This window comes from Peromyscus leucopus, chromosome 5 (genome assembly GCF_004664715.2).
Source record: "Peromyscus leucopus breed LL Stock chromosome 5, UCI_PerLeu_2.1, whole genome shotgun sequence".
Lineage (NCBI taxonomy): Eukaryota > Metazoa > Chordata > Mammalia > Rodentia > Cricetidae > Peromyscus > Peromyscus leucopus.
In genome coordinates this window covers 73379785-73407641 of record NC_051067.1, presented here as the reverse complement: position 1 = coordinate 73407641, position 27857 = coordinate 73379785, and the positions used below count along the sequence as shown (strand labels likewise).

At 40.2% G+C, this 27857-nt stretch overlaps 1 protein-coding gene across 11 annotated transcripts in view; it reads left to right on the top strand.

The window, feature by feature from the left end:
* Nucleotides 1-27857, top strand: part of Arhgap21 (Rho GTPase activating protein 21) — a 133463-nt gene that overhangs the window by 48716 nt on the left and 56890 nt on the right. For all 11 annotated transcript variants that reach the window (XM_037206019.1, XM_037206017.1, XM_037206022.1 and 8 more), the window contains 2 exons: nt 7536-7715; nt 10200-10224. In XM_037206019.1, coding sequence (XP_037061914.1) covers nt 7536-7715; nt 10200-10224 — 205 coding nt within the window. The remainder of the gene's footprint in view (nt 1-7535; nt 7716-10199; nt 10225-27857) is intronic.

The following is a 27857-nucleotide window of genomic DNA, read 5'->3' as shown; positions in this document are numbered from 1 at the left end:
TATCTGGGGTTGTGAGGCTGTCAAAAGAATATTCTAGCCGGGCGGTGGTGGTGTACGCCTTTAGTCCCAGCACTTGGGAGGCAGAGGCAGGCGGATCTCTGTGAGTTCGAAGCCAGCCTGGTCTCCAAAGTGAGTTCCAGGAAAGGTGCAAAACTACACAGAGAAACCCTGTTTCAAAAAACCAAAAAAAAAAAAAAAAAAAAAAAAAAAACAAAAAACAAAAAACAAAAAAAAAAACCCAAAAAGAAGAATATTCTAGATGTGAATGTAATGCACAGGTTAGCTTTAAAGTGTTAAAATTAGAGTCCAAAAGGATATTTAAAGATCCTAACTTAGACTGAAGAACAAAAATACACACTGCTTACAAGGTAGAAGAGATGATGAAAGACGCTAGTAAAGGAATCAGGTGGATTCTTGACATAAGATCTTGCTATATATCCCAGGTTGGCCTCAAATTCAATCTTCCTGCATCAGCCCCTTCTCCCACCTCCAGTGCTGGGGTTACCTTGTCCATTTTAGAAATCATGTCTTAATTCCATACCAGTGCAGTTGAAGGAGCTCATGTTTCTTCTAAGATTTCAGCTTTTTCTTTCTCTTTCACATTCTTCTTTCTCAGAAAAGCCATGGACTTGAGTTCATGGCCCTCATTCCATAGCATCTTATTTTGTTTAATTTTCTTTAGGAGCTATGTTAGTCATGTAGTCAACTGCACATATTTAACTTGTATGATTAACTATACGTGTAAAAATGTTACGTGATCAGGGAAGTGAGCATCCTTACTCCCCCCCCCCGCCCCCACTACTCTTTCTGTCTCCTCTGTCCATCAGGGTGACTGCTGTCTGCTTCCTGATAATATAGACTCAGTTGTAGAAATTAAGTCTTTTGTGAATGGAATTATGAAGCAAGTACTCTATTGGTCTAGATTCTTTAACTTAGTGTAATTAATAGATACTTACATAGACAGGAGTTCATTTCATTGCTAAGTATTGATTAATGTATCACAGTTCATCTTTGTTTCAAAACCTTTGAGATATTTTTCAGTTATAATAAACGAAGCTGCAGTGAACAATTTTGTGTAAGTTTTTATATTGACATAAAAAATCTGAGTTTCTCTTGAGCAAATGGCCGTGTCACAGGAAAGACACATATTTAACTGTTTATGAAACCATAAGGTTGTTTTGCAAAATATCTGTACCATTTTAGTTGTCCATTAGCAGTGTGTGAGAGGTCCAGTTGCCTCACAGCCAGCACGGGCTGGTCTTCACAGTAAATAGGTCTTGATGTTCCATTGTGGTCCAGTGTGCATTTCCTGATCACTTACAATGTTGACCATTTCTTAGCTTCTTTAGTAAGGCATGCTCTGATCTTCTGCCCATTTAAAAAAAAAACAACTGGATTTCTAGACTCATTTTTATGTTCCATATGTCAGTTCTTGATGAGATTCCATTTATAGATACTTTCCACTTCCAACAAATTGTCTTTTTATTCTCTTACATATTTCACACAACAAATTTTGATGAAATACGTTTTTTTTTTTTTTTAAATAGAATGTAAGTAAAGGAAATGTCTTCCTTAGAGTTAGATTCTTAGCATGCTACAGTGAATTTTCGAAATAGTATGTCTTCATGCAAAAGTGTTCTAAGATCTTGATTGGGAGTGCTTTGAATCAATATACAAATATAAATCTATAGATAAATCTATAGTTAATATGGTAACAACTCCAAATCTTGTAATCACGAATGTTCTCCGGTTATGTGGATATTCTTTCAGGTGTCTCAGTAATGCTTTAGACTTGAACCTTCAGTTTTAGGTCTTGCAAATGTTGTGTTATCTCAAAGTTCAGTGCCATTTTAGTTGATATGTCCGGTTTTTTATGCATATGTGTTTGTGTGTAGGTGTATGCAAATGATCACACCCTCTTCAGAGGTATAGAATCCCCTGGAGCTGCAATTATAGGCAGTTGTGAGCTGTCCAATATGGATGATGGAAATCAAATTCAGGTCCTCTGCAAGAGCAGTACATGCTCTTAACTACCAAGCCGTGGTTATAGCCTGGTTGATACATCTTTTTAATTGTTAAGTTTCAGTTGTTGATTGCTGATATGTGAACATACCATGACTTTTTTTTTTTTTTTTTTTTTTTTTTTTTTTACATTGCATAGTACTTTCACATTCCAATTACTTAGTTACGTTGCTTTACTACAAGCTTGGCTGGGTAATGTTTCTGTCTTACCCTTTCACCTTCATATTGTGGAAATAGACTTGCTGAGAGAAGATAATAGGAAAGGAGAGTCAGCATTTCTAAGTATTTGCTATCGGATGAAGGTGACAACTTTCAAGTTGCTGCAAGGAGCTTAGTTATAATTTAAAACAAAATTTTATTAACAACTCAGTCATATAAAGTTACCTATTGGATTGGAGGTATGCTTGGACAATAGATACCTATTTGATGTTGAGCACACGAGACTAAATGAAGTCACCCAGAGAAGAAAGAGTTTAAAGAAGTCAATGGGTTCACTGTGGGGGTGGCGTTGCTGGCACCTCAGCTTGTAAGAAGCCTGTGGGGTGCACTGCGCTTCTCTGGGACGTGAGCCCGCTGTCAGTCGTCCCTCTCATGCTGGATCCAGCCTCTCCAGCAGCCAGACCAGCCAGATCTCCCACATTCTTCTCCCGCATCTAACCCGGTCTACACTCGGTCCCACTAGTCCAACCACTCCTGCCTGCACTGCCACAAACCTCCAGGCTTCTACCAGGACCCTGCCTGCATGCCATCACCCACTGGTCCCTCTGGCACCACATCTAACCTTTCCACTCATCTCCATCTCCCAAGTCCTTCTCCAGGGTCTAGCCTGGTCCCCCCCAAAGATTCTCTCTTCTGCCGCAACCTACTCTGTCCATATAAGATTTGAAACTAACAAAAAAAGTCCATGTACCCAGATACCATCAAAAAATAAAATGTGAAAGATCAAGCCAATATCTTCTCTTCAAAACCCACCAGTTTAGTCTTTAGGAATGTTTGCCAACGAGAATTACCTAGAAGAACCTCAGGACACAGAATTTAAAAGAACAATCATAAACGTCAAAGAATTCAAGGAATTTAAAGAAGACACAAAGAAACAGCTCCATAAAATTAAGGAGAAAGAACTTAAGGAAAATAAATGTCTAAGTGATGCCCGATAAACACAGACAAGGCTGATGGACATGATGAAGACAATCCAGGATCCAAGAACAAAATTCAGTAAGGGGATGGAAACACTGAAGAAGACTGAAGCTGAAGTGAAGCTGGGATTGAAAAACTCAGTAACTCAACTAGAAAACGCAAAGGAAAACTTTACAGGTAGACAAAGGATCTAGACCAAATAAACAAGGAATCTGAAGAAAAATATTTTTAAAAATTAAATGTGAGACACCATGAAGAAAACCAAACCTTTGAATTAGAGGCACAGATGAGGGAGAAGAATCTGAAATCAATGATATAAATCAGATCTTCAATAAGCTGATTGAAGAAAACTTTCCTAAACTAAGGAAAGACATACCCATAAAGATGCAAGAAGTACACAGAACACCAAATAGACAAGATCAGAAAAGAAAATCCCTATGGCGTATCATAGTTAAAACAGTAAGTATGCAGAACAAAGAAAAGTATACCGAAAGCTTCAAGAGAAACACACACACACACACACACACACACACACACACACACACACACACGACACATGACACACGACACATAAAGGAAAACCCATCAAGATAACATCTGATTTTTCCTTTGGAACATTTGAAAGCCAGAAGAGCCTGGAACAGTGCATTCTAAATCCTAAAAGACCACTACAGCCAGTCCGGATTAATAAGAAAGAAAAACTTTTGATGGCATAAACAGCCTAAAAAGATTTTTATATCCAAAAACCAAAATAAGAAGATACAGGAAGTATTCTTTTGGGCTAGAGAGAGGAATGAGCACAGCAGAGACTGGGGAGAGAAGTACAGAGCTTTACTGTACCACAAAGTACCACCAAGAGCACAAACAGCACCAAAAGTCAGCAACAGGATGACCACAATTAACACACATGACAACATTGTAGTAACAACTTTAAATATTAATGTCCTCAATTCTCCAATCAAAAGACACAGACTGGCTGGATCAAGAAACAAAATCTACCTATCTGTTGTCTACAAGAAACATCTTAGTTTTTTTTTTTTTTTTTTTTTTTTAAAGATTTATTTATTTATTATGTATACAGCATGTATGACTGCAGGCCAGAAGCGGGCACCAGATCTCATTACGGATGGTTGTGAGCCACCATGTGGTTGCTGGGAATTGAACTCAGGACCTCTAGAAGAGCACTCAGTGCTCTTAACCTCTGAGCCGTCTCTCCAGCCCTCATCTTAGTTTTAAAGACAGACACCACAAGAAACATCTTAGTTTTAAAGATGGGTACCACCTTAGAATGAAAGGATGGATAAAAATACTCTAATCAAATCGGGCCAGGAAGTAAACAGGCCTTCTTATCCTAATATCTGACAGACTAGACTTCACATCAAAACTAAAACTTCATTCTAATTAAGGGAACAGTTACATTACCATCCTAAACATATATGTACCAAACCCTTGTGCAATCAATTTCATTTAAAAAAATGTACTACTGATTTAAAGACAAAGATTAACATCAATCCATTAATAGTAGGTGGTTTGAATACCCCACTTTCTCTAAAAGACAGGTCATCTGGACAAAAATAGATGCACCAGGATTAATTGACATCATACATCAAATGGATTTAACAGATCCACAGAATATTCCACACAAACACCGAAGAATACACATTCTACTCAGCAGCACATGGACTCTTTTCTAAAATAGATCACATCCTGGGACACAAAGCAAATCTTTACAAAGTAAACAAAACAAACAAGCTTAAATAACTGCTGTACCCTGTCTGACCACAGTGCAATAAAACTTAAAATTGATAGCAAACAAATCTCTAATAAATGTACAGACTCATGGAGATTAATCTGAATGATGAGCGAGTCTAAGAAAGAAACAAAAATTTATCTGGAACTAAATGAAAAACAAAAATACAATACAACAAAACCTCTAGGACTCACTGAAAGCAGCCTTATGAGAAAAATTTATAACTAAGAGGTTACATTAAAAAAAAATCACAAATAAGTGACTTAATGATGCAACTCAGAAATCTGGAAAATCAAGAACAAACCAAATCCAAACCTAATTAACGTCAAGAAATAGTAAAAATCAGTGCAGAAGCCAATGACATAGGAACAAAGAAAATAATACAAAGAATCAACCAATCTAAGAGCTGGTTCTTTGAGAAGATAAACACGATTGACAGAACCTTTGCTGTGGGATGTTCTGTATGGCAAATGTGTTGCTCTGATTGGTTAGTAAATAAAACACTGATTGGCCAGTAGTCAGGCAGGAGGAAGTATAGGTGGGACAAGGAGGAGAAGAATTCTGGGAAGTAGAAGGCTGAGTCAGAGACACTGCCAGCCAACACCATGACAAGCCACATGTGAAGGCGCCAGTAAGCCACGAGCCATGTGGCAAGGTATAGATTTATGGAAATGGATTAATTTAAGCTCTAAGAACAGTTAGCAAGAAGCCTGCCACAGCCATACAGTTTGTAAGCAATATATGTCTCTGTGTTTACTTGGTTGGGTCTGAGTGGCTGTGGGACTGGCGAGTGACAGAGATTTGTCCTGACTGTGGGCAAGGCAAGAAAACTCTAGCTACAACCCTTGGCCCAACTAACCAAAAGAAAGAAAGAGAGGATCCATAGTAATGGAATCAGAAATGAACGGGGAAATACTACATCAGACACCAAAGAAACTGAAGATATTATAAGGGAAAAGGGAATATTGTAAGGAAAGGAGAATTCCCAAACCTATCTACGAAGCCTGTATCATCCTCATACCAAAACTAGTAAAGGCACAACAGAAAAAGAAAACTACAGGCCCATATCCTTAATGACTATAGACTGAAAAATGCTTGCAAACAGAAAACAGACATATGTCACAAAGATTATACACTATGACCAAGTTGGCTTTATTCCTAAAATGTAGGGATGGTTCAACACATTCATGGCAATAAGTGTCATAAACTATATTAATGAACTTACAAAAATCCCACAATCATCTCAATAAATGAAGAAAAAAGCCTTTGACAGAATCCAGCATACTTCATGATGGAAGTCTTAGAGGATGTAGGAAATGGGGCCATTACAAAGCTGTGAGGTCTTACACACTTCAATCTGTTATTATGAGAGAGGACAGGGAAACATGGGCATGGTAGGTAGGTACATGTCAGGGGAATACATTCTCTTTGTGTCTCTGTTTTCTCACTGTGAAAGCCCGATAGGGACATTGACTCCTGTGAGGATGAGGGAGAAGGGATGAAATAGCTGCTTAGGATAAGGATACAAGATGTAATGTATCTGACTGACCATTCTGACTGATGATTCCTCCTGGACTAGTCAGGTGACAGTGAGGAGTTTTGAAGGATCAAAGGTAAGGGAGTAAATTAATGCTGTTCTAGAGTGTGAAGAGTTGGGATAGGTGAGGCACAGTGTAAGGATTAAGACTTAGGGCACAAAAGGGAATGAAGTACTGAATGGGGGGGGTGTCTTTGATTTTAATCTGTAAAGGACTTTTTTAGTCTTGGTCAGGCAAAGGCTGAAGAGCAGAGGTCAAGGGACCTCAACAGTCAGAATCTTGGAAGGATTGTGATCTCTGTGCATATGGAATTTGGGCTTAGAACTGAGCTTTTCTGCTATTTTTTAGTATTTGTTGCATTGAACTATATGGAAAGGCTTAGTCTCCTTCCTTGCTGAGAGTTCTACATCCCTTCCATTGTTTCTCCTCTTCACCCTTTGTGTTTTGTGGGGTTTCCTTAGTATCATCTTCCATGCCTTCTATGACATTTTTTGTTTTAATTATTGTGCCAGTGATTTTCAAGAATTCTCTCTTGTTCATTAATTTCCCACAGTATAGTTTTTTTCATAGTTTTAGTTTGGGCGTGGGGATGGAGAGATGGCTCAGCAGTTAAGAGCATTGCTGTGTAAGCTTAAGGACCAGAGTTTAGATCCTAGCATCCACTTGATAAGCTAGGAGAGATTCTGCATACACCTGTAACACCATCAATGAGTAGGTCACTCAGAGGAGGATTGCTGGAACTTGCTGCCTGCCAGCCTAACCTAGCCAAACACCACAAACTCCAGGCTCAGCAAGAGACCCTGTCTCAAAGGACATAAGGCAGAGAATGGTAGAAGACACCAGACACTCTCTGGCTTCAGCATGCATGTAGAGGTGCCTACACATGTGCATACACCATATGCACACACGCACATATATGCACATCTTTTTGGTTTGGGCAGTTGTAATGCATCTAACTCTATCAGCAAATATACATCTTCTCCACTAAGTTCATGCTTATACTTGGGTATTATGTTTGTACATAAAAATTTTTCTAAATTAAGTACCTTGTGCTCTGTAGTTAAGTGTTACTTATCTTTGCACTGTAGGTGTCAAAAAATAAAGATGGAAAAGAACAAAGTGAAACCGTGTCACCATCTGAAGATGAACCGTTCTCCTGGCCAGGTCCCAAAACAGTTATGTTGAAGAGAACATCTCAAGGATTCGGTTTTACATTAAGACACTTCATTGTTTATCCCCCGGAGTCTGCAATTCAGTTTTCATATAAGGTAAGAGAATTCCATCTCCTCTGGGCTTCTTCCCTTTCTCACCTCCCCCCTTGCCTCCTTTCTATCTTAAAATTAGTGGTATATTTGCATTAAAAAATTTTTTATGTATTTTTTAAACCTATAACAAAATTTTTGCCGGGCGGTGGTGGTGCACGCCTTTAATCCCAGCACTCGGGAGGCAGAGGCAGGCGGATCTCTGTGAGTTCGAGGCCAGCCTGGTCTCCAAAGCGAGATCCAGGAAAGGCGCAAAGCTACACAGAGAAACCCTGTCTCGAAAAACCAAAAAAAAAAAAAAAAAAAAAAAAAAAAAATTTAATTTCCAAAATATACTGATTCTAAACTATATATATTTTTCAGAGACTTATAGCTTCGTTTTATTCTTTGTGATATGTAACTTCCCCTACTGTCTAGACAGATTCTGTATTCTCTGGGCAGACAATGGCAGTTGTTGGTTAAAATACGATGGTGGTTACAGATACTTAAGAATAGAAACTGCTAACTTTTGGATGTATCATATGGTGGTGAGTCAGAATCTTAAAGCATGGTGATCAGGGTAAACTGCATGAGCTTGCTTCAGTAGAGAGCACTCCTGTCGGAAAGGGTTCGTGTGTGGTGATTTTAGCTGCAGTTGACATATTGACTCACTGTTCTTTACCACCATTATTAGTGTTAGCTTACTTTATCCACAGCAGAGACGTGGAGCAAGTGGTATTAGCCTCATCTAACAGACATGAAAACTGAGTTAAGTCCTATAAGTAGAGAGGGCCTGGAATTTGAACTTGGCTAATGTGTTGATTAGAGACATGTAAAGATAATTGTCCAGTTGTACCTAGAGATCACGCTTTTTTTTTTTTTTTTTTTTAAGTTTTTGAGATACAGTCTCACTGTGTAGCTCTGGCTGACCTCAGACTCAGATATTTGCCTGCTCTGTCTCCAGAAAGCTGGAATTCCAGGTGCGCCACGACTCCTTGACCCTCACTTCTTTTTCTCTAAATACCTCTTTCCAGGAAACTATTGTAGGATAACCTTTGAAAGGCACTGAATATCTTTTAAAGGTTATGAATAATTTCTGCTGTTGGAATTAGAATTTGCTAGTCAGGTTTCCTAAAGTGTCTGTACAGCTACTGTGTAGCTACTTTAAGAACCTATTGATCTTTAAAAGCTCTGGTAGTATTACTTACATTTTCGCTAGATATACATGCTAGAGCTGTGTAATTTTTGTCTGTTTCATTTAGATCACAAGGAGCATGTAAGTAATAGAATTTCTATAAAATAATTTGCTTAACACAGGTTAAAAATATATCTGTATTAGTAAGTGTGGATTCTAAGGAATCCGGGTCTGACCCCACCTCTGTCCCACATTAGCTCTGTGACCTTGAGCCTGCACTTGGGGACAACAGCAGTGCCTTGTCACAGGTTGTGTGCTGACTGTGCAGCATGACACATTTGGAGTGGGAACTAATAGACAGTAATGCTCAGGATAGCTATGTGAGGCCGGGATTTGGCGCAGATATTCACACACGTAGGTCTGTCTTTATATGCTTTCCCTGGGAAATAAATATTGGAGAATTTTCCACTTTAATATTGAAATTTTATCTATTCACTCAAAGACTGTGTGTGTGTGTGTGTGTGTGTGTGTGTCTGAGGAGTAGACCTAGGGCCTTACACATGACACTTGCTAGGTGGGCACCGCATCACTGAGCTATACTCCCAGCCTTAAGAGAATTTAAAATAATTTTTAGTGTTATATGGTTTTTAGAAAGTGTGCAATTGATAAAAACAATGTCTCTATTATGTCACTTAGCTGGCAACCGATTAGTCTCAGAACAGAGCTTATAACCAGAAGAAGAAAAACAACATTTGGGCAGCCAAAATAAAGGTCAAGAGTTATGTAATAAATCACCAGCCTTCAGCCAAAGCTCCGTTTTCCTTTCTACAATGCATGGTAGCTTTGATTCGGTCAAAGGCTCAGCAAGTACTTGCCTTGATGTGTTTTCATACTAGTTTTTTAAAGTTGCCCGTCTAACTTCTCAGCTAGACATAGGCAGCATGGCAGCGAGAGCCTAAAGACAGCAAACAGATGAATTTCCAAATGAGTACAAGAACTTAAACATGGAGCGATTAGCCCTGTGTGCTGTCATGGCCACCGAGAGCTCACTGAAGGTCACTGCATTACAGTAAATAATGACCCCCGGCTCTCATTCAGCCTCACCTCTCCAGCTGCTTGTGCGCTGCCTCCCCCTAAATACCTCTGTGACGTACCCCACCCTCATGCCACTTTTCAGAACTCGGTTGATTTCTTGTCCCTAACTTGGCTTCACTCACAGCCTTTTTTTCTTGTGAAAACTCCACCCTTCTGACAAAGGTGCTTAGTAAGATTCTAATTGGTATTATTTATAGACCAGGAATTTGCTTGAAGTTCAGCTGTGATCAGATAAGAGTTTACTGTTGGTGCTCAAATGTATATTTTGTTTTATTTTGTAGGATGAAGAGAATGGAAACAGAGGAGGTATGCCATAAAATCTTCATACTTCTCTAAACGTTCCCCTGTGCATTCTCGCGGTTGGGGGGGCGGTTGTCTTAACTGAATTGAGTTCACGTGTAGAGCGGTTTTGAGGTGTGAGAATCATGGGAGTTGAATGTCCTTTGCTGCCACATCAGGGCTTTGTGAATTCCTTCACTGGATTGGTATTGTTTGAACACTAACGCTTTCCGTATTTATGCAGCACAGTTCTAAGGGCACTGTGTGGAGGGTTTTGATTGAGGTCCGAGGGCCTTTGTAAACTTAGTGCTCCATTCAGGGCTGGAGGTGTTGTGCTTCGGTCAAGGTGGCTTCGGGTTCTTCTTCCCCCTACTCTTTTTCTTAAATACACGTAAGGACCTTCGTAAAAGATCCAGGCGGAAAAGGGGTTATTTCTTAATAATTCTGATTTGATCATTTTCAGTCAACTTTAATGAGTTAAGTTCACATGCAATAGAATAGATTCATACAAACTTTATTTCTGGGGCTGGAGAGATGGCTCACCAGGTAAAAGTAGTTGCTGCTCTTCTGGAGAACCTGAGTTCGGTTCCCAGGACCCGCATCCAGCGCTCAGAGGTGCATTTTTCTAGCTCCAGGGGACCTGATGCTTGCTTCTTAAATATCCATAACTGTGAGACAGTGAGCAAAACTAAGAAATTGACATTGATGGGGTGTTAGTACATTAGCTACAGGCGTTTAATGTCATCGGGTTTTCCACTAGTCTTGTTGGTTTTGTTGTTGTTCTAGAATCCCACTTTGCACTCAGTTGTGACACTTCCTTAAAGTCCCCCTAGTCTGTCTTCCCTTCATTCTTTCTGTATCTCGTGACCTCGGCATTGTTAAATAATCTGCCAGTTTTGTTTTGTGGAATTGTTTATTCACTTGGTTTTGTCTGATGTTGTCTTCTTACTACGAGTTCAAGTTTAATGTGCTTCAACCAACAATACCACATTTGCACCAATTATAAGTGTAGTGTTGTGTGAGATTTAGTAAATGTATAACCCATGAATCTTCCATTCCCATCAAGCTATGATTTAAAAAGTAAGTATTCCACCATTTTGGAAAGTTCCTGTGTATTCTTTTGTAACTCATTTGGTTTCTTGTCAATATAGAAATTTGCATTTTATGGAATTTCTTGTCAAGTAGAACAATATAGAATATTCTTTCTGTGTCTTTTGCCTGACTTTTTTTTTTTTTTTAATGTATGTATGGATACTAACAGTATTACTATTTTTTTTTTCGGCTGAGTAATTTCATTTGAATCTATTCCACTTAGCCTTACTGTATCTTTGTTGTCTGTATCTTGCCAGCCTGCTTTGGGGTCCTAGAATTACCATGTTTAGGGTGAACATGAAAAGGAAGTCATTTCTTTCGGTATCCTCATGTAGAAAGCATCAGAAATGTCATCTGCGCAAGCTGGGGCTCTCCTGTCTCCATCTGTCACACACGAGGCTTAGGACGAGTTCCAAACACTCCTGCTGGGACAGGAACGGGGCAGCTGACAGAACCAGCCCGGGATGAGCAAAGGGCGTTTGAGTTCTCTCTCATCTTCCCATCATGGCCCAGGCTGGTGTGCTGAGGCAGATATGGCACACACAGAATCTAGAATGTCTTGCTTGTTACAGGGGAGATGCATGCTTAATAAATCTAGAAAAATATAATCAGAAAGCTGTGTGTGGGTGTTATGTATCTGCCACGGCCTGTTGAACTAATTGGATGTAGTTATGTGTGTAAGTGGGAAGAATAAATTTAAACACCTCAAGGGGCCAGGTATTAGAGAAAGAAACTTAGAGAGGAATAGTAACATGCAGATAAAGGATAATCTATCCATTTTATACCCACTCTCATTCAAAATGGGCGTTTGTCCACATGTAGAAATACCGTGTTGTGATTAAATAGGAATAAGTTAATGAAAAGAAAGGGCACAATGTTGGGGGGGGGGGCAGGAAAAGGGGAGTGGTTCTGGGCACAGTATGGGAGGAGTCATATGGTCCAAATAGGTGAAATTCTCAAAGAAACTGACACATTTGGGGGTAAAAACATTAATTTGATTGACAGAAGATAAAGTACATAAATTTGTGCTGTGGGTCCAGTGTCATTATTAGAAAAAAAAAGCTGAGTTTGCTTTTAAGCTTCCTAACAGCCAAAGGATCAAGTAAGAATAGTAATAGTTAGGAATACACATCACCTGTTTTTTTTTTTAAAAAAAAAAAAAAAAAAAAATCTTGTTTGCATTGAAGTCTGAGGACAGAGCATCTTATATGGCCCTGTTCTGGAAAACAAAGAGAATGCGCCAGCAGCATTGCTCCAAATGGCTATTTTTCCAATGAGTTTGCATCCCAGGGTGGGTGCAGTTCCTTTAAAGCTGTGGTTTTCCACCTTCCTAATGCTGCAGTCCGCTAGTACAGTGAGGCCAGCCTGGTCCATAGAGCCAAGGCTACGCAGAGAAACCTATCTCGAGCCCTCCCCCCATTACTATTATTATTTTTTGGTTGCTACTTTATAACTGTAATTTTTCTACTGGTATAAATCATAATATAAATATCTGATGTGCAGATGGTCTTAGGCAACCCTCGTGAAAAAGTTGTTTGACCCCCAAGGGGCTCACAACCCACAGGTTGAGAACCACTGCTTTAAAGGGTTTCTCAGGCTGGAGAAACGTTGTGCCTCAGGCACACGGGAATGCCTGTGAACGAGTTGGTTATCCCAGCATGGCTGCTGGTATTTCACAGGTGAGGCCAGAGGGCTCTGAACATCCTACCAGTAAGAAGTAACTTAGAAAGTCCAGAAGGTATGGCCCTTTTGTCCCTGAGGAGAACTTGGGACACCTAGAGACGCTAGTCTGTTACACACTAGATATACACGTTGGTATGGAAAAGCGCTGCTTGGTGTGGGGAGGGCGAGGGAGTGTGCCATCAGCAGGCACTTGAACGCTTAATCCAACCAGACATCAGAGTGTGCGTTAGGGGTCTGTTAACCATGAGGATGAGGTAATAGTCCTCTTTTGTAGATAAAAGAGCTAAAATAGCTCATGCAGATCACATGGCTAGTGAGGGGCAGAGCTGGACTTTTCCAATCAATTCTCTCAAGTACTTTTTAAGTTCTTAGTTTTGTTTTTAAACTTGCATCTGTTGACTTACTTTTAAGTATTCTTCCTGATTTCTTTTTTGTTTTTCACAAGCATTTTACTTCAAAAAAATGTTCTCACATTTAGGGCCAAGAGTTATTAGGTAAATATATAGTGTGTTTTGAAATTGACCCTGGGAAGCCTACATGGAGAAGGTTAAGATCAATGGAACTTGTTTCCTATTTGTGAACACCTAAAGATAAAACATTCACATTAAGGTGAGGGAGCCCTAAATACCTTCTGGAAGGAAATTTTACTCACAATGACATTCTGAACAGCTGTTTAGCAATGGACCTAAAAAATCCCCTGAGCCTGAGGAGTTTCCAGTGGTCTGCCTGCCTGATCGTACTTCCACCTTCCAGGGCTGCGTGTGTTTTCCCAAGTGTGCTCCCGGGCTGCACAAAGCCCTCTCAGCCTAAGCACAGTCATAGCGTTTCGCTAAACTAGTTGTGCATTGATTATCTTCCGTGCTAAAAAACTGCCGGCTCCTGAACAATGACTTATAGATGCGGGTTTTTTTTTTTTTTTTTTTGAGTGCCCCCTCCTCAGAGGCAGCTCGGATATTATTCACTGTATGAATTCAATGGAATGTTATGAGTTTTATTTGTTTGTTTCCTTTTAAAATGTGTTTCCAAGCCTGTTGAGATTATGAAACTTTCATGTGAGTTGTGTTTAGTGTACTGGAATCCCAGCCTCCAGTGTAGTGATCAGAGACGAAATGTGGCCTCGCTGGAGAAGAGGTAACTGCTAGAATTGTATTCTAAAGCCTAAGAGACCCTGCTGGAGTGTCACCATTCTGTAAAGCAACTAAAGTCTATGTCTGATATTTTTCCTGTTGGCCATTTAGTAAAATTTCTTTTGGCATTTAATTTTCTAATAATTAAATTACTCAGCCTTTTTTTTTTTTAACATCCCATACTTGGGTGTTATTTTATGTTTTAAAACATTATTTTTCAGCTGGGCATTGGTGACATATGCCTTTAATCCCAGCACTCCTCTGGAGGCAGAGACATACAGATCTCTGAGTTGGAGGTCAGCCTGGTCTACAGAGCTAGTTCCAGGACAGCCGGGGATGTTACATAGGGAAACCCTGTCTTGAAAAGCAAAATGAACCAAAAAATAGTTTCCATTCTTGAATTTTCTGTACAGTGATGTAATCCAAGACTGTATACTGTTTTGGAGAGAATAGCTGTTTTGGACAATTGACCTTTAAAATCCTGGAGTAAATACTCATAATCATATGAGAATAAGGTTGGCTGTTGCTATTATTTCCTTTTCTTAGTTCCATTGTTCTAGCGTGTTAATAATGGGGTGTCTCAGTTGTGACCTTTGTGATTTGGCTATTTCTGACTGAATAGCTCTGTAGTCTGTACTAGTGTACGCCAAGAGTAACAAGGCCCAGGACAGGCCACATGCAGAGGAAGTCGTTCGCTGGCCTCAGGCGTGCTGGAGCGACTCAGCATTAGCACCTTAGAGTTGGAACCACTACAGCCAAAGCCCTTGGATTTAAGGCCTGTGGGAGAGTCCATCTGGGAAATCTTGGTTGGCCTCTGTGTCCATGAGCTTTCGCTCTGTTAAGTCCAGCCTTCACCATGTATTCTCTCTTGTGCTTCTCAATCCCCAGGGAGGGAATTGCATTGGACCAGTTAATCATCCAGTGCAGATGTACCTTGGTGCTTCATTCAGAAACAAGTGTGCTTCAGGAAATGCATTTTTAGTGATGAAAAGAAGGCTTATAAAGCTGAGAAAATGCAGTCTATTTGTGTTAGTATTTCCATTAATTTGCTGAAAACACATTCTTTCAGAATAGCGTAGCTAAAATATGGACCTAAAATTGTGTTGCAAGAAGTTTTTCTTCTGGGCTGGTCAGTAGCCAGAGATTTGTTGGTAAGCATGAGAAATACATTTACATTTTCTTTTCAAATGCAGCATTCTAACTGAGCTGGGTGGAGGCCTTAGCTGAACCCTGTAGGATACAGGTTTAATTGTTTTTTTTTTGTTTTTTTTTTGTTTTTTGAGACAGGGTTTCTCTGTGTAGCTTTGCGCCTTTCCTGGAACTCACTTGGTAGCCCAGGCTGGCCTCGAACTCACAGAGATCCACCTGGCTCTGCCTCCCGAGTGCTGGGATTAAAGGCGTGCGCCACCACCGCCCGGCTAAGATTTTTTTTTTTTTTTCGTTAAGCTAGTGGCAGCGGTGGGATTGGGTTGTTTTTAATGAACTTGACTGGATAGGTATTAATTCATCGCATATTTTCTGTTAATTTTTAGAATAGCCATAGGTGTCTTAGTCTTGAGCACATCTTAGGAAGAAGGAGAGATAGATGGTCATGATGGTGAGTGACAGCAGTGCCACAGGGCAGCCGTGGTGGTGACAGCGATATTCTGGGGCTTCACTCTTTAATCCTTAGGTGATGTAACCGAGACATGACATCTAAGTCATTAGCAAGAGGTAGAGTAGCTGAGTTCAGGCGTTTCCTCTCAGTTTCTGCCATGGCCTCTCAGAGCTTAATTTTTGTGGAATTCACGCTTGAAAGTGTGGACGACAGAGGGTCATATGTTCTCTTAAATTGTACACACTATTAACGAATCGCTTGTGCAGCTTCAGGTGTGGTTTTGGTTTGCACAACATAGCATTTCAAACACATTCTTTAATTTCCTCATTTTTACAGGCTAGCTTGTTACTGGCTTTTGTTTGTTGAGCCTCTGTTTAATAACAAGGCATAGTTATTATCCTTTTTTTCCCCGTATTTCTTTAAATTTATTTATTTATTTTACAGCACCACCTCAGTTTCCCCTCCCTCCTCTATTTCCAGTCCCTCCCCATATTTATTATCTTAATGTCTGAGTTTGCTTTTCATTTTGGTTCAGTTATATTTTTGGTATGTGGAATGTTTTTTGTCAGTTATCTTTATGAGATAAGGGAAGTCTGAGGTATGGACCTAAAATAAATTAGATGTGAGCAAAAAGTATTTCTATAGAAATATAACTGTCTTTTCAACATAAACACTAAATTTGACCAAAATATTCATTGACATATAAATAGGCAAATTGTGGTATATCCACACAGAAATGGATGAATCTTGAAAACTTTTCTTTTTTAAACAAATTCTCCTTATATAGCTTGGTAATGTATAGACCAGAGTGGCCTTGAACTCACAGAAATCCTCTTGCCTCTGCTTCCTCAGTGCTAAGATTAAAGGTGTACACTACCATGTCTGGCTTGAGAACAATTTTTTTGTCATTAATTATAATAAAATTTACCACTTTAAAGCTAACAAGTGAGTGGCAGGTAGATACAGAATGAAAGGCATGTGAGAGGTTCATCTCTATATAATATATACTAGCACTTAACTTTTTATGGTTGGAATACTATTTCATATCTACATCTTTCTCTCTCTCTACACACACACACACCCCACCCCACCCCACTGTTTATCCATTTACCCATTGTTGGACAAGTAGACTGAATAGTCCTTACGGCTGTTGTGGTTGGTGTCACTTTGAACATACATGTACTGACTTTTGAGCCCATGTTCTCAGTTCTTTGGATGGATACCCAGGAGCTGGTTGCTGGGTCATACTTTTCTACAGAGGCCTCAGCATTTCCTTATGTCCATGCAGTACAGGCGGGTCTTCAGTTCTCTGTATTCTTTCCAACAAGTATTACTTCCTGTTTTTGTATTAGAGCCAACCTAATGGGTATGAAGTGAAATTTCATTGTGGTTTTGATTTGCATTTCCATAACTGATTAATGCTTTTGGATAATATCTTTCTGTGTGTTTATTGGCCATTTGTGTAACCTATTTGGAGAAATATCTGTTGATGTCCATTGCTCATTATTTATTTTTAAATTATCGTTTTGTTACTGTATATATATATGGGTGTTTTACCTGCATGTATGTCTGTGAACCGTGTTTGTTCCTGGTGCTTGAGGAAGGCAGGTCAGGGTGTTGGATTCCTGGAACTAGAGCTACAGGCTGTGAACCACCATGTGGGTGTTGGGAACCGAACCCATGTCCTCTGGAAGAGCAGCCAGTGCTCTTAACCACCGAGCCCTCTCTCCAGCCCTTGTTGCTGATTTTACAATGCACTTGTGGTTTTGTTCTTCAGCTGTAATAGCTCTTTATATTTTTATTTTTTTCTCAGTTTGTAGGCTCTGCATGTTCGAGATTTTTTCTTATTTTTTTTGCCCTTTTTTAGAGGAGAGGTTAAAACAAGAAAAAATTATTCCCTTATTGGCCATCCTATCTCTTCATTCTCCTGATAGTGCAGCTGATGAACAAGTGTTTTTGGATAGTATTTAGTTCATCTACTTTTCATTTTATTACCCATGTTGTTAAAGCATTTCAGTGAGTGAAAAAACCAAGCATAAAGAAGTATATACTGTTTGATTCCACTCATACAGACTTGCAGGAAAGATGGACCTAAACTCATGCACGCTGGTTTGAATGACTGGAGAGAAAACAAAGATTTTTTTTTTTTTCAATGCTGCTTGTAGAAACCATGGTTTTTGGCAAGTTCCCTAGATAGAGCAGTGTCCTCAGCCTGAGGGAATACTATATTCAGATTATGCTGGTGCTTATCTAGGATATACATTTGTTAAGATAATTGAACCTTGCACTTGATGTAGTTTATCTTAGTTGTACGTTACAGTTACATCTCAGTAGATGATTTAAAGAATGTGTACGGTTTGTTCACCCGATTTAAAGAATATGTACGGTTTGTTCACCCAATTTAAAGAATATGTACGGTTTGTTCACCCTACCAGTTATAGACGGTAGTGTAGGAATGTTTTGAACAGCACAGCTATGGACCTTCTTTTACCTGCTTTGAATCCAAAGGCATGCGTATGTGGGAGTGGCGTTGCTGAGTCACAGGGACAGGCACAGGCTCCTGCCGGTGTCCAGTGCGGTTGGACCAGCCTGCACTCCAGCGGGCACACACACGCACTCCAGTTGCTGTGGGGTCACCTGTGCTGGTGCTAATCTTTTAACAAACTTTGGTCTCTGTGGTTGGCATGTACAGTGGCACGGGTTCTAGCTTTAATTTACATTTCCCAGAAGACAAAGCTGATTACTTTTTAAAAGCTCAAGTCCATTGAATTATGAATTTGTAGGTGTTCTTTTAAGTATTTCAGGTGAGGAATTTGTTGGCTACATTATGTACAGTGGATGTCCATTGATCTTGCTTTCCAAATTTTTACTATTTCTGTTAAGTTCCTTATTTTAATGCAGTCTGAATGGGTGATATTTTGTCGTTAATGCTTTGAGTTCTCTTTAAGAATTTTGTTAGCCTCTGTGGACAGGAAGCGTTCCACTGTGGCATTTCTAAGGTGCTTTTTGTTTCATGGGTCACAATCAAAACTGCAGTTTGCTTGTCTTTATTGTCTTGGTGTATGGTTTGAGTTGAGTTGAGTTTTTTCTTATGATATTTATTTTGATTTCCACAGCGTTTAGTGTAAAGTCTGTCCCTTTTCAATTACTGTGTAGCGGAAACCACCTTACTCATAAAGTTGTCTGTCACAGTGTTGGTTTGTCCTGGACTTTGCTCTATCCTGGGAGTTGGCTCGTGGCTTGTTATTATATAGCTTCCAAACGGAGAATTTTAAGAAGAAAGGAACATGGCAGAGACCATAAGTACTTACAAAGCCCAAAATATTTCCTAGCTGATTCTTTTCAGACACACATCATCTGTTCTGTTGTTCTGTTCCACTGGTCATTTTATTTGCATCAAGACAATACTGCTTTTGATTGCTGTGGCCGGACAAGTGGTTCTCCTGTGGCATATCCTCCCGTTTGTCCAGGATACCTTGCTCGGACTGAGGGATGACTAACTCGGTGCTTGTCACTAAGCCAGCATGCATGAGGTTCCAGATTAAACCCGTAGACAAAAAAAAAAGAAAAAAATATCCTGGCTAGTTTTGTTTATTTTGGATTTTCAGTTGCTAGAGTTTTTGTTGCGTATGTATTACTTAGAAAATTTAAATGTTTAAGAACACTTCCTTCAGGAGGCAGAGGCAGGTGTGTCTCTGAGTTATTCCAGGACAGCCAGGGATACACAGTGAGACCCAATCTTAAAAGAGAAAGTAAGCAAGCAAACAAACAAAAACCCCTTTAGCAAAACAAAATCCTTGACATGTTGAAGATTGTAGATTAGTTGGTCTTCGTTTTTTGAAATAATCCTTTGCTTTTTCTCTGTTCATCTTTTGATATAGTGAATGTATATTGATTGGATTTTTAGCTGTTAAACCAAACTTGTATTGCTGAACCAAACCAAGCTTGTTCATACTGTTGTGCTTATCAATATTAGCTTTGTTTGGTTTTCTACTTGAAGATTCTTGCTTCTCTGCTCAGTGACTGCATTGTGATTAGCAGACACTGAGCAGCAGCAGCTAGCAAGATGGACTCATGCAAAAGAATTAGTAGGGGAAACGATTATGATGTATGTAGAACCGAAGAGGACTGGGAAAGGATGGTGTGATACAGATCTGGCCCTAAGGGAGAAAAGTGAAGGGAAGATTTGTAAGGAGAAGCCTCAGATTCATTCTGCATCTATGGAAGTCTCAGCTAGGCCAGCAAGCAGTGGGAGCAATCTTCTTAAAGAACTCTGCTTTGGGCGGCGGTGGGGACATGCTGGCTTAGTGTGGACCTGGCAGTGGATCTGATGGATAGGAGCTGCTGCCTCTGAATGTTCTCGGAGGGCAATGTGAGCACAGTATCTTCTGCTTGACAGGTAGGCCTCTTTGTCTCCATCCAGCTGAAGGCATTAGATTCGATTTGCAGGCTGCCCTTGTTGGCTAGTCCTTTACACCTTGCATCCCCTCTAGCCTTTGGAGACTGTGGGGCTCTTTGCCTTGTCTAGCTTTCCTGTAGTGGTCCATGGGAGAAAGAGTTGACCATGAAGCCAGCTAGCAAGCTATGTGTATTTAGAAGCTTTTATGTCTTTATAGCTAGTGAGAATTTTCATTTTTTGTTTAATCTTTTACACATGTGTATGTATGTATGTATGATGTGTATGAGTGTTTGTTTTCCCTGCATGTACGTCTGTGTACCACTTTCATGCTGATATTCTCAGAGGACGGAAGAGGTCATCGAATTCCCCGAGACTAGAGTTACAGATGGTATGAGCTGCCATGTAGGTGCTGGGAATCGAACCCCTGTCCTCTGGACAGCCAGTGTTCTCAACTGCTGAATTCTCTCTCCAGCCCCTTGTTTAATCTTTGTTGTAAGAATCTGCTCATTCAGACTTACTTATAAATTCCTTTTTTGAGATTAAAAAAGCCATTTCTCCTTCATGCTTTCTACTTGATATGCTAAATAATATATTTTCATTTGTTTGTTTTTTTGGGACAGAGTTTCTCTGTGTAGTTTTGTCTGTTCTGGAACTCACTCTGTAGACCAGGCTGTGTGGCGGGTGCATGTATGAGGGGTGTTTGTGTTGTTGTTGTTGTTGTTTATGAGACAGGGTTTCTCTGTGTAGCTTTGGAGCCTGAACTCCCTCTAGCCCAGGCTGGCCTCGAACTTACAGAGATCCACCCGCCTCTGCCTCCCCAGTACTGGAATTAAAGGCGTGCGCCACCACGCCCAGCTGTTTTCATTCTTTTAATAGTTTGGTAACTCTACTTATCGCCCTACTGCCTGCATATCATTTTGTGCTGTGTTGAAATTCAGTTTTTATTTAATGAAATTCCTTTATCTTTCCCCCATTTTTGTTCTGTACATTCTTCAGTCATCTTGGAGATCCAACTCTAATCTTACTTGGCTTCTGCTGTTACTACTAAGACATCATAATATGGTCATACATATTTGGAGGTAAACACATAGACCTATGCATACTCGACACAGACACACGCACACAAAACACACACACACACACACACACACACACACACGCTCTTAAGGTTTTTCTCTGTATCTTTAATGCTCAGCCATTTCCTAACAGCATAGTAGCTGATGATATGATGTCTGGTGGGGTCAGTGGAGCTTCTTGAGACTGTGGACATCTTTCCTCCTCACGTTTCATCAGTCTATGCTTCTTTCTGGGGTCTCTGTTAAATATTTTCATTTTAAAAAATAAATATGACTAGATTTTCGTGGTTTTGCTGGAAATAAAGAAGCTAATGGATAGCCAGTTTCGATTTTTTTGAAGGGCTACTTTATAAGAAATGTTTAACAATTAGAAGATTGAAGATATGTTCATTAACAATACACTGGCCAATCCCTGCTCATGGAGACAACCTGTTGGTTGTTGATGTTTGGTAAATTAGGTGAGGATTTCTGCCCCTTGGTTTACCTGTCCAGAGGAGCTGTGGCACTAGCTTGGGTTTGATACTCAGAAGTAAGAAGCAAAAATTGGTCCTGAGACGATGCAGAGTAGATAGTTGTGCAGTTGGGCTCCCCTCCTCCCTCCTCCCTCCTCCCCTCCTCCCTCCTCCCCTCCTCCCTCCCCCCTCCTTCCCTCCTCCCCTCCTCCCCTCCTCCCTCCTCCCCTCCACCCTCCTCCCTCCTCGTGCTCCTCTCCTTCCCTCTTTACCTCCCTCCCTCCCTCGCTTTTTGTAAAGGAACAGGGTCTCTTTATGTTCACTTGGCACTCCTGAACTCCTGGGCTCAAGGGATCCTCCTCTCTCAGCCTACCAAGTCAGGGACTGACTCCAGATCCACTCCACTTAGCTGTCAATGTGTTTTTGAAACGATTTCTGTGTATTCTTCTCAGAGCAGAGATTGTGACGGATAGGAAATGCCCAGATGGCTGAACTTTCAGTGAGCAGGTACCTGGTACATAGTAGGAGCTTAGATGCACCAGTGACTGTTGACTGAAGGGAAGGACGGTGACACTTGTTGTCATGGCTACCATGGTACTGTTTCTGAGTGACTGTTGTCTGCTACAGAGGTTAGCATGGCAGTCTGTGTCTGCTACTGGGCGAGAAAGCTTGTTCGGTGTCACCCTTCTTACTCCCCATGGTCTTTGTAACTCAAGGGCTAGTGGCATGTTGTGACTTAAAAACCCCATTTCAAATAACTAAGTGTGTGAATGGGAAAATAGTAAAAATAGGGCAGTCTTGGGCTTATGTAGAAATTTAGACACACTCTCTAAAATAAACTCGTAGGTAAGAAATTTAAAAGAAGGCTTGATAATACTTAAAAGTAATGAATGGCAATCTATGATGAAGGAAATTCAGTTGGATTAAAGTAGATACCAGAAATCCACTTTTTAGGAGTAGACTTTAAGATAATACATGAAGTTAACTTGGTGCTCAACAAGTCAGATGTGATTTTAAAATCTCTAAGAATTCTAAACGCTTTATTAACCAGGAAAGATGGCTTCAGAGAGCTAATCGGAGGTATTGGGCAGAGGGTGTAACTGTAAAAGAAGGAGAAGTGTTCCCGCAGTCTGACCAGGCTCTGCAGCCCAGCTCTCTGCTCTGCAGATTCCTCTCTCAGGAACGTCGCCTTGGGCAGTCCTATAATTAGGGGATTTTGGGCTGTCTTTTCCTAGCTGCTCGATAACTTGTGACCTGGCTCACAGACACCACCCTGCTAGATTACCCCGTTCTTATTTCTAATTGCTTTCCAGCTCGCCTACATAGAAAGAATGGGATTCCTAACTTCATAGAAGTTAATTGTGGGAATTACAGTCCCTGCCTTTGACGTGTAGCACATAACTTTTCATCTTTGGCATAAAATCACGACAGAAATACATTCAGCTAAATGCTGAGTACATTAAACTAAGACATACGTTTCTTGTTTTTTCATTCACTTAGCAAACATCTGTTCAGTCTGGACCATGAGCCAGAAACTAAGCTGATTGCGTGGAAGGAAGCAACGTGGCCTCTAACCTCACTTCCCTCAGAGTGTTGATCAAGTGTCACCTGATACAGTGGACTTCCTCGACCGTTTAATGAAAACAGCCTTGCCTTTCAAGCTTCTGCCCTTCTCTTTCTGTGTGGTGTTCTCCATGACATCGCCTCCCGCTAATTTCTGCACTGCCCATTTCTCCCCTCTCAGCTGAAATGTAGGGCAAGGATTTTTGCTTCTTTTTCTTTCTTTCTACCTTCAAACTCAGAATAGTTTCTGCCTTTATTGGAAACATAAAGACCCACACATATGACACTCTGATTTCAAGAAACTTGTACTTTGTTAGAAGATGAAAATATAAAATAATACTTAAAATACAGAAAGAAAGTGTGTACAATTGTTACAAGACTATGGCAAAATAAATCATTTTTGCCCAGGGAAGGGTGCTTAGGTGGAACATTTGTTAGGATTGTTGATGGACAAAGGAAACAATAAGAAGGAAGGAAAAATAGCACTTCAGAAGAAATGTCTGAGAAGAAATGTCTGAGACGTTTTGAAGTTATCTTTGCCTAACTTGGGGGGGAAATGGTGGGGGTAGATTGTGTGTATTAGTTGTGGGTTACTGATGCATGGAGAGTCATGCTTTTCTAGGTTGAGTAGGATTGAATGGATGAAAACTCCATTAGTCAAAGGATGCCAGAGGGGAAGCATCTTCATGTCCCCAGGGAGTGGGGTTCATTTTGGGATAAGGTGCTTTTCTGATGACTACTAGAGCACCTAGTTTGGAGTTCTTGAGGAGGAAGGGCCATTTAGTCAGTGGCAGCAGCAGATATGCTAAACTTAGATCCTGGGCATAATGAAACCATCCAGAGAGCATGGAACCACAGGGTAAGGATGGGACCAAGGAAGATAACGTCTAGTGATGGATGGCCAGAGTCAGAACAATCAGAAAGACATCAGAATAAGCAGAAGAAAGATCTGAGGACAGCCAGCATTGACACTTTGTTAATTAAAGGGTGGTAATTTTAGGATGTCAGTGAAAACCTTTTCATTGGTAGTAGAGGCTGTATTAGGACAGCAGCCAAAAGGATACTTTCCAACAAATAATAAATTAGGGAAGTTCCAGGGAACAGTAGAGTTGACAGAGGAGGAGGAAAGCAGGTGTTCATGAATTGGAATGTTAGAGCATCAGTGCCTGCCCAGGGACAGCAGTGGCATGGCGGCGAGTCTGTATGCCTGGCCTGGGGGTGTTTGTTCGTATCAGAAACCCTTGCACACAAGTGAATGAAGATCAGCGAGTGCAGACAGCACCAGAGGCTCACCGTGGAGGGGAGAGAGAGGGAACTTCTCGGGGATCATGTACGACTGACTGAAGTACGTCCACGAGAAGTGGTAGCCATGGACCAAGGCCCTGAAGGATGCTGTGAGGACTGAGGCCTTACCTGAGACAGGGCACAGGAGAAAACCCCCTCAAAATGAAAACTGAGCATTAAAAAGAAAAAAATGGAGCCAGCGCAGCACAAGTGCAGGAGGCAGATGGAGTGTGACCGCGCTGCAGGGAGAGCAGGTCAGAGTCTCCCAGAGGTTGGAAGAGCAGCCTTGAGGGAACAGTGCTTGGAATACAGCAGGAGCCTTTCCTGAGCATTGTAGGAACTTGCTTGAACTCAGGAAGGAGTTCCACTGTGTGGCTCAGCTTCTTTCCAAGAACTGGGGGCAGAACCGGTCGGTGTGTGGCTACCTTCTCTGTAGCTAGATGGGCAAATTGTGTGCTTTGAAAGGTCAATGGAGAAAAGAGGTTTGAGTTGCTGGTAGGTTTTGTTGGAATGTCGGTCCATAGGTGATCTTGGAAAGATAGATGTCCTGAGGGAGGCTGGTAGTCTTGATGGGTAAAAGGGGCACAAAGGAAGGTCAAGGGGTTGAGTAGTGGTAAATTCAGAGATGCAAAGTTGTTACTTGTGATTTAGAGTGTTGTATTCACAACTAGCCTAGCAGGAACAGGGCTGTGACTCTGTAGGCATGATACGTGATTAATGAAACTCTTGAAACTTATGGGAAAATCTAACAAATACTCCGAAGGCAATTGTGGGCTGTTTCGTTCATAATAAAAGAATCAGTATGAGACTGGGTAGATACTGTCGGGTGATAATGCTCCTACAGTGTTTGCCTAGCTACACCAACCAGCATTTTTTGATTCATGCCTGACACCTAGTGGTGTTACACTTACACTACTCTCAATTGCCTGCCCTGGCCCTGTGCAGATCTGGACAGGAGACAAACCTCAGAAATGCTTCAGGCTGTTTAACTGTAGGCATTTTCCAGGGTGACATTTTGAATTAGACAGAAGGTATTTTTTGAGCATCTGTTACATGCCAGGTACCATTCTGTGCACTTGAGATTTTCACATGGCATGTTTTCTCTTCTATAAACTCAGAATTTGAAAATATAGCTGAGCAAATCGGCTATAAACTCACTGAATTTTAACATACAACTGAGAAAATCCACTGTAAACTCACGGAATTTGAATATATAGCTGAGCAGATCCACTATTGACTCACTAAATTTGAACCTATAACTGAACAGATCCACTATTAAACCATGAAATTTGAATATATAGCTGAGCAGATCTACTATTAACTCGCTGAATTTGAATCTATAACTGAGCAGATCCACTATTAAACTGTGGAATTTGAATGTGGAATTTGAATGTATAGCTGAGCAGATCCACAGGATGCGTAACTTGCTAATAAACTTGACATAGGGTTGTCTTGTGATTTTCACATGTGAGACTTTCTTGTATTTGTCTCATGGCTTTGGGGGTTGTGTCCGTCCTTAACGTTACGTAGACATTTGAGAAGATAAAAGATGGGTTTGTGCTCAGCGTATGTGAGAAACTGTGCAGAGTCCTCCGTACTGTGGAGACACACTGGAGCATTTTGCTGATTTGCCTGTAAGTTAATACTAAAGTTCTTATCTTTTAGCTGTGCCTGCCGAAGTGTGTACAGTGTTTATGAATGAATCGGCATCTGGGATTTAATTTAGAATGCTGTAGAAGGATATGAATGGGCTCAAATGGAGCAAGATTTTCATAGCTCTTTAGATAGGCTCCTGCGGCTTTGTGCTGTTAGCCGCTCTGGTTCTGAGTGTATGAAACTTTCCCATGGCAAAAAGTTTTAAAGACCTAGATGTATCCGATTTGAAAAAGTTTAACATGAGTAAGTTCAAACATAGTCTGCTTTTTAATTTTTTTTTTTATCACAGGCAATTTATTTTGTTCTATTCATTCACAGTTAATACAGAAAATACTTGGAAACATTTCCATATAATATTTGACACAGAAATCATCAAATAGAAGTATACAATGTTGACAGGAGGCAGTACATTTATAATTTATAACCCCAAATGTATTTATAAATTAGAAATGGAAAGATCTACAAATGAAATTATGAAGGTTCACCAAAGTCATTTAATCTGTCAGTTTCTCATTCATTTTTATGTCTTAATAATATTCTATTGTATGAATAAGCCACATTTTATTTCTCTCCAGTATTTGATAGCTATTTGAGTTGTTTTAACTTTTTTACTATTAGCAACACACTGCTGTAAACCTTCATGTACATGTTTCATAGGTGCACATTTTCAGTAGTTTGAGGTTATATTCCTAAGGGTAGAATTGTTGAGTAACAGAGTAACAATGTTTTGCATTTTGACCAACCACCAGACTGTTTTGCCAAAGTGGCACACCATTTTACAATCTCACCAAATCCTTGTTTTTAAGGCTCTGATTTTTGTACAAAAGCATTCAATCATTCTGTCAGACCAAACCAGGAAAAGTAAGCTATAGTTCAGAGCTGTTCTATTCCATTTACTATGCAAAGCCAATCTTGGCGTTTGCAACTCTCAGCCCTTTTGAGTATTCTTACAGTGTTCACCTTTTCCTCCACCACTTTTTTTTTCTTCTTTTTTTCTGGTTTATTTCTATTACGAATGTATAAAAAATCCTCCATCAACACTGCTGATAGCAGCAGAACCTTGAGAAATATACCTTTGGTTTGCCTCAGAAAAGGAACACATATTGTACTGTAAAGTTTATAAAATTGGCGCAAAACATTGTAATAATGTTACAATACCAGTTTTAAGAGTTCAGTGACTAATGGGGAGCCGATGGGATACATGCAGAACTGTGAAAGCGATCTCACTTAGCCAGCTGTACACGTAGACTGTAAATCTACATTCAGATCATTTCTAAACTAAGACTATCATCTCAGTTTATCTGTTGAGGTCAACCAGGAAACCCTAGAATATACCTTGATTTTTGCAAAAGAACAAAATAGGGGGAGGGGTTTCTTCAGCATTTCAGTCCACAAGTAACAGTATCCTAACAGGCAAAGTGTTCTCTCACTGTCAACATAGAATGAACTGCTGCTGGAGGTCAACTTGGGCTTTAATTTGCATTAGCACTTACATGCATAGTAGTCCAAGTTGTTGACCTCATGACTTTAAAAAGTAACTCTAAAAAAGTAAAATGGCCCTTCTTGGAAGACTAAAGAAAGACATCCAGCCACAGTTGTAAAAAGTCTCATCAAAACAATATACCCTTTTATGAATTACGCCTCAATTAAAAAAAAAAAAGTAGCCCCAAACAAGAAGCAGCTCTGAAAAAGAAAATATAACTTAAGATATTTGAAAAAAACAAGGTGAAT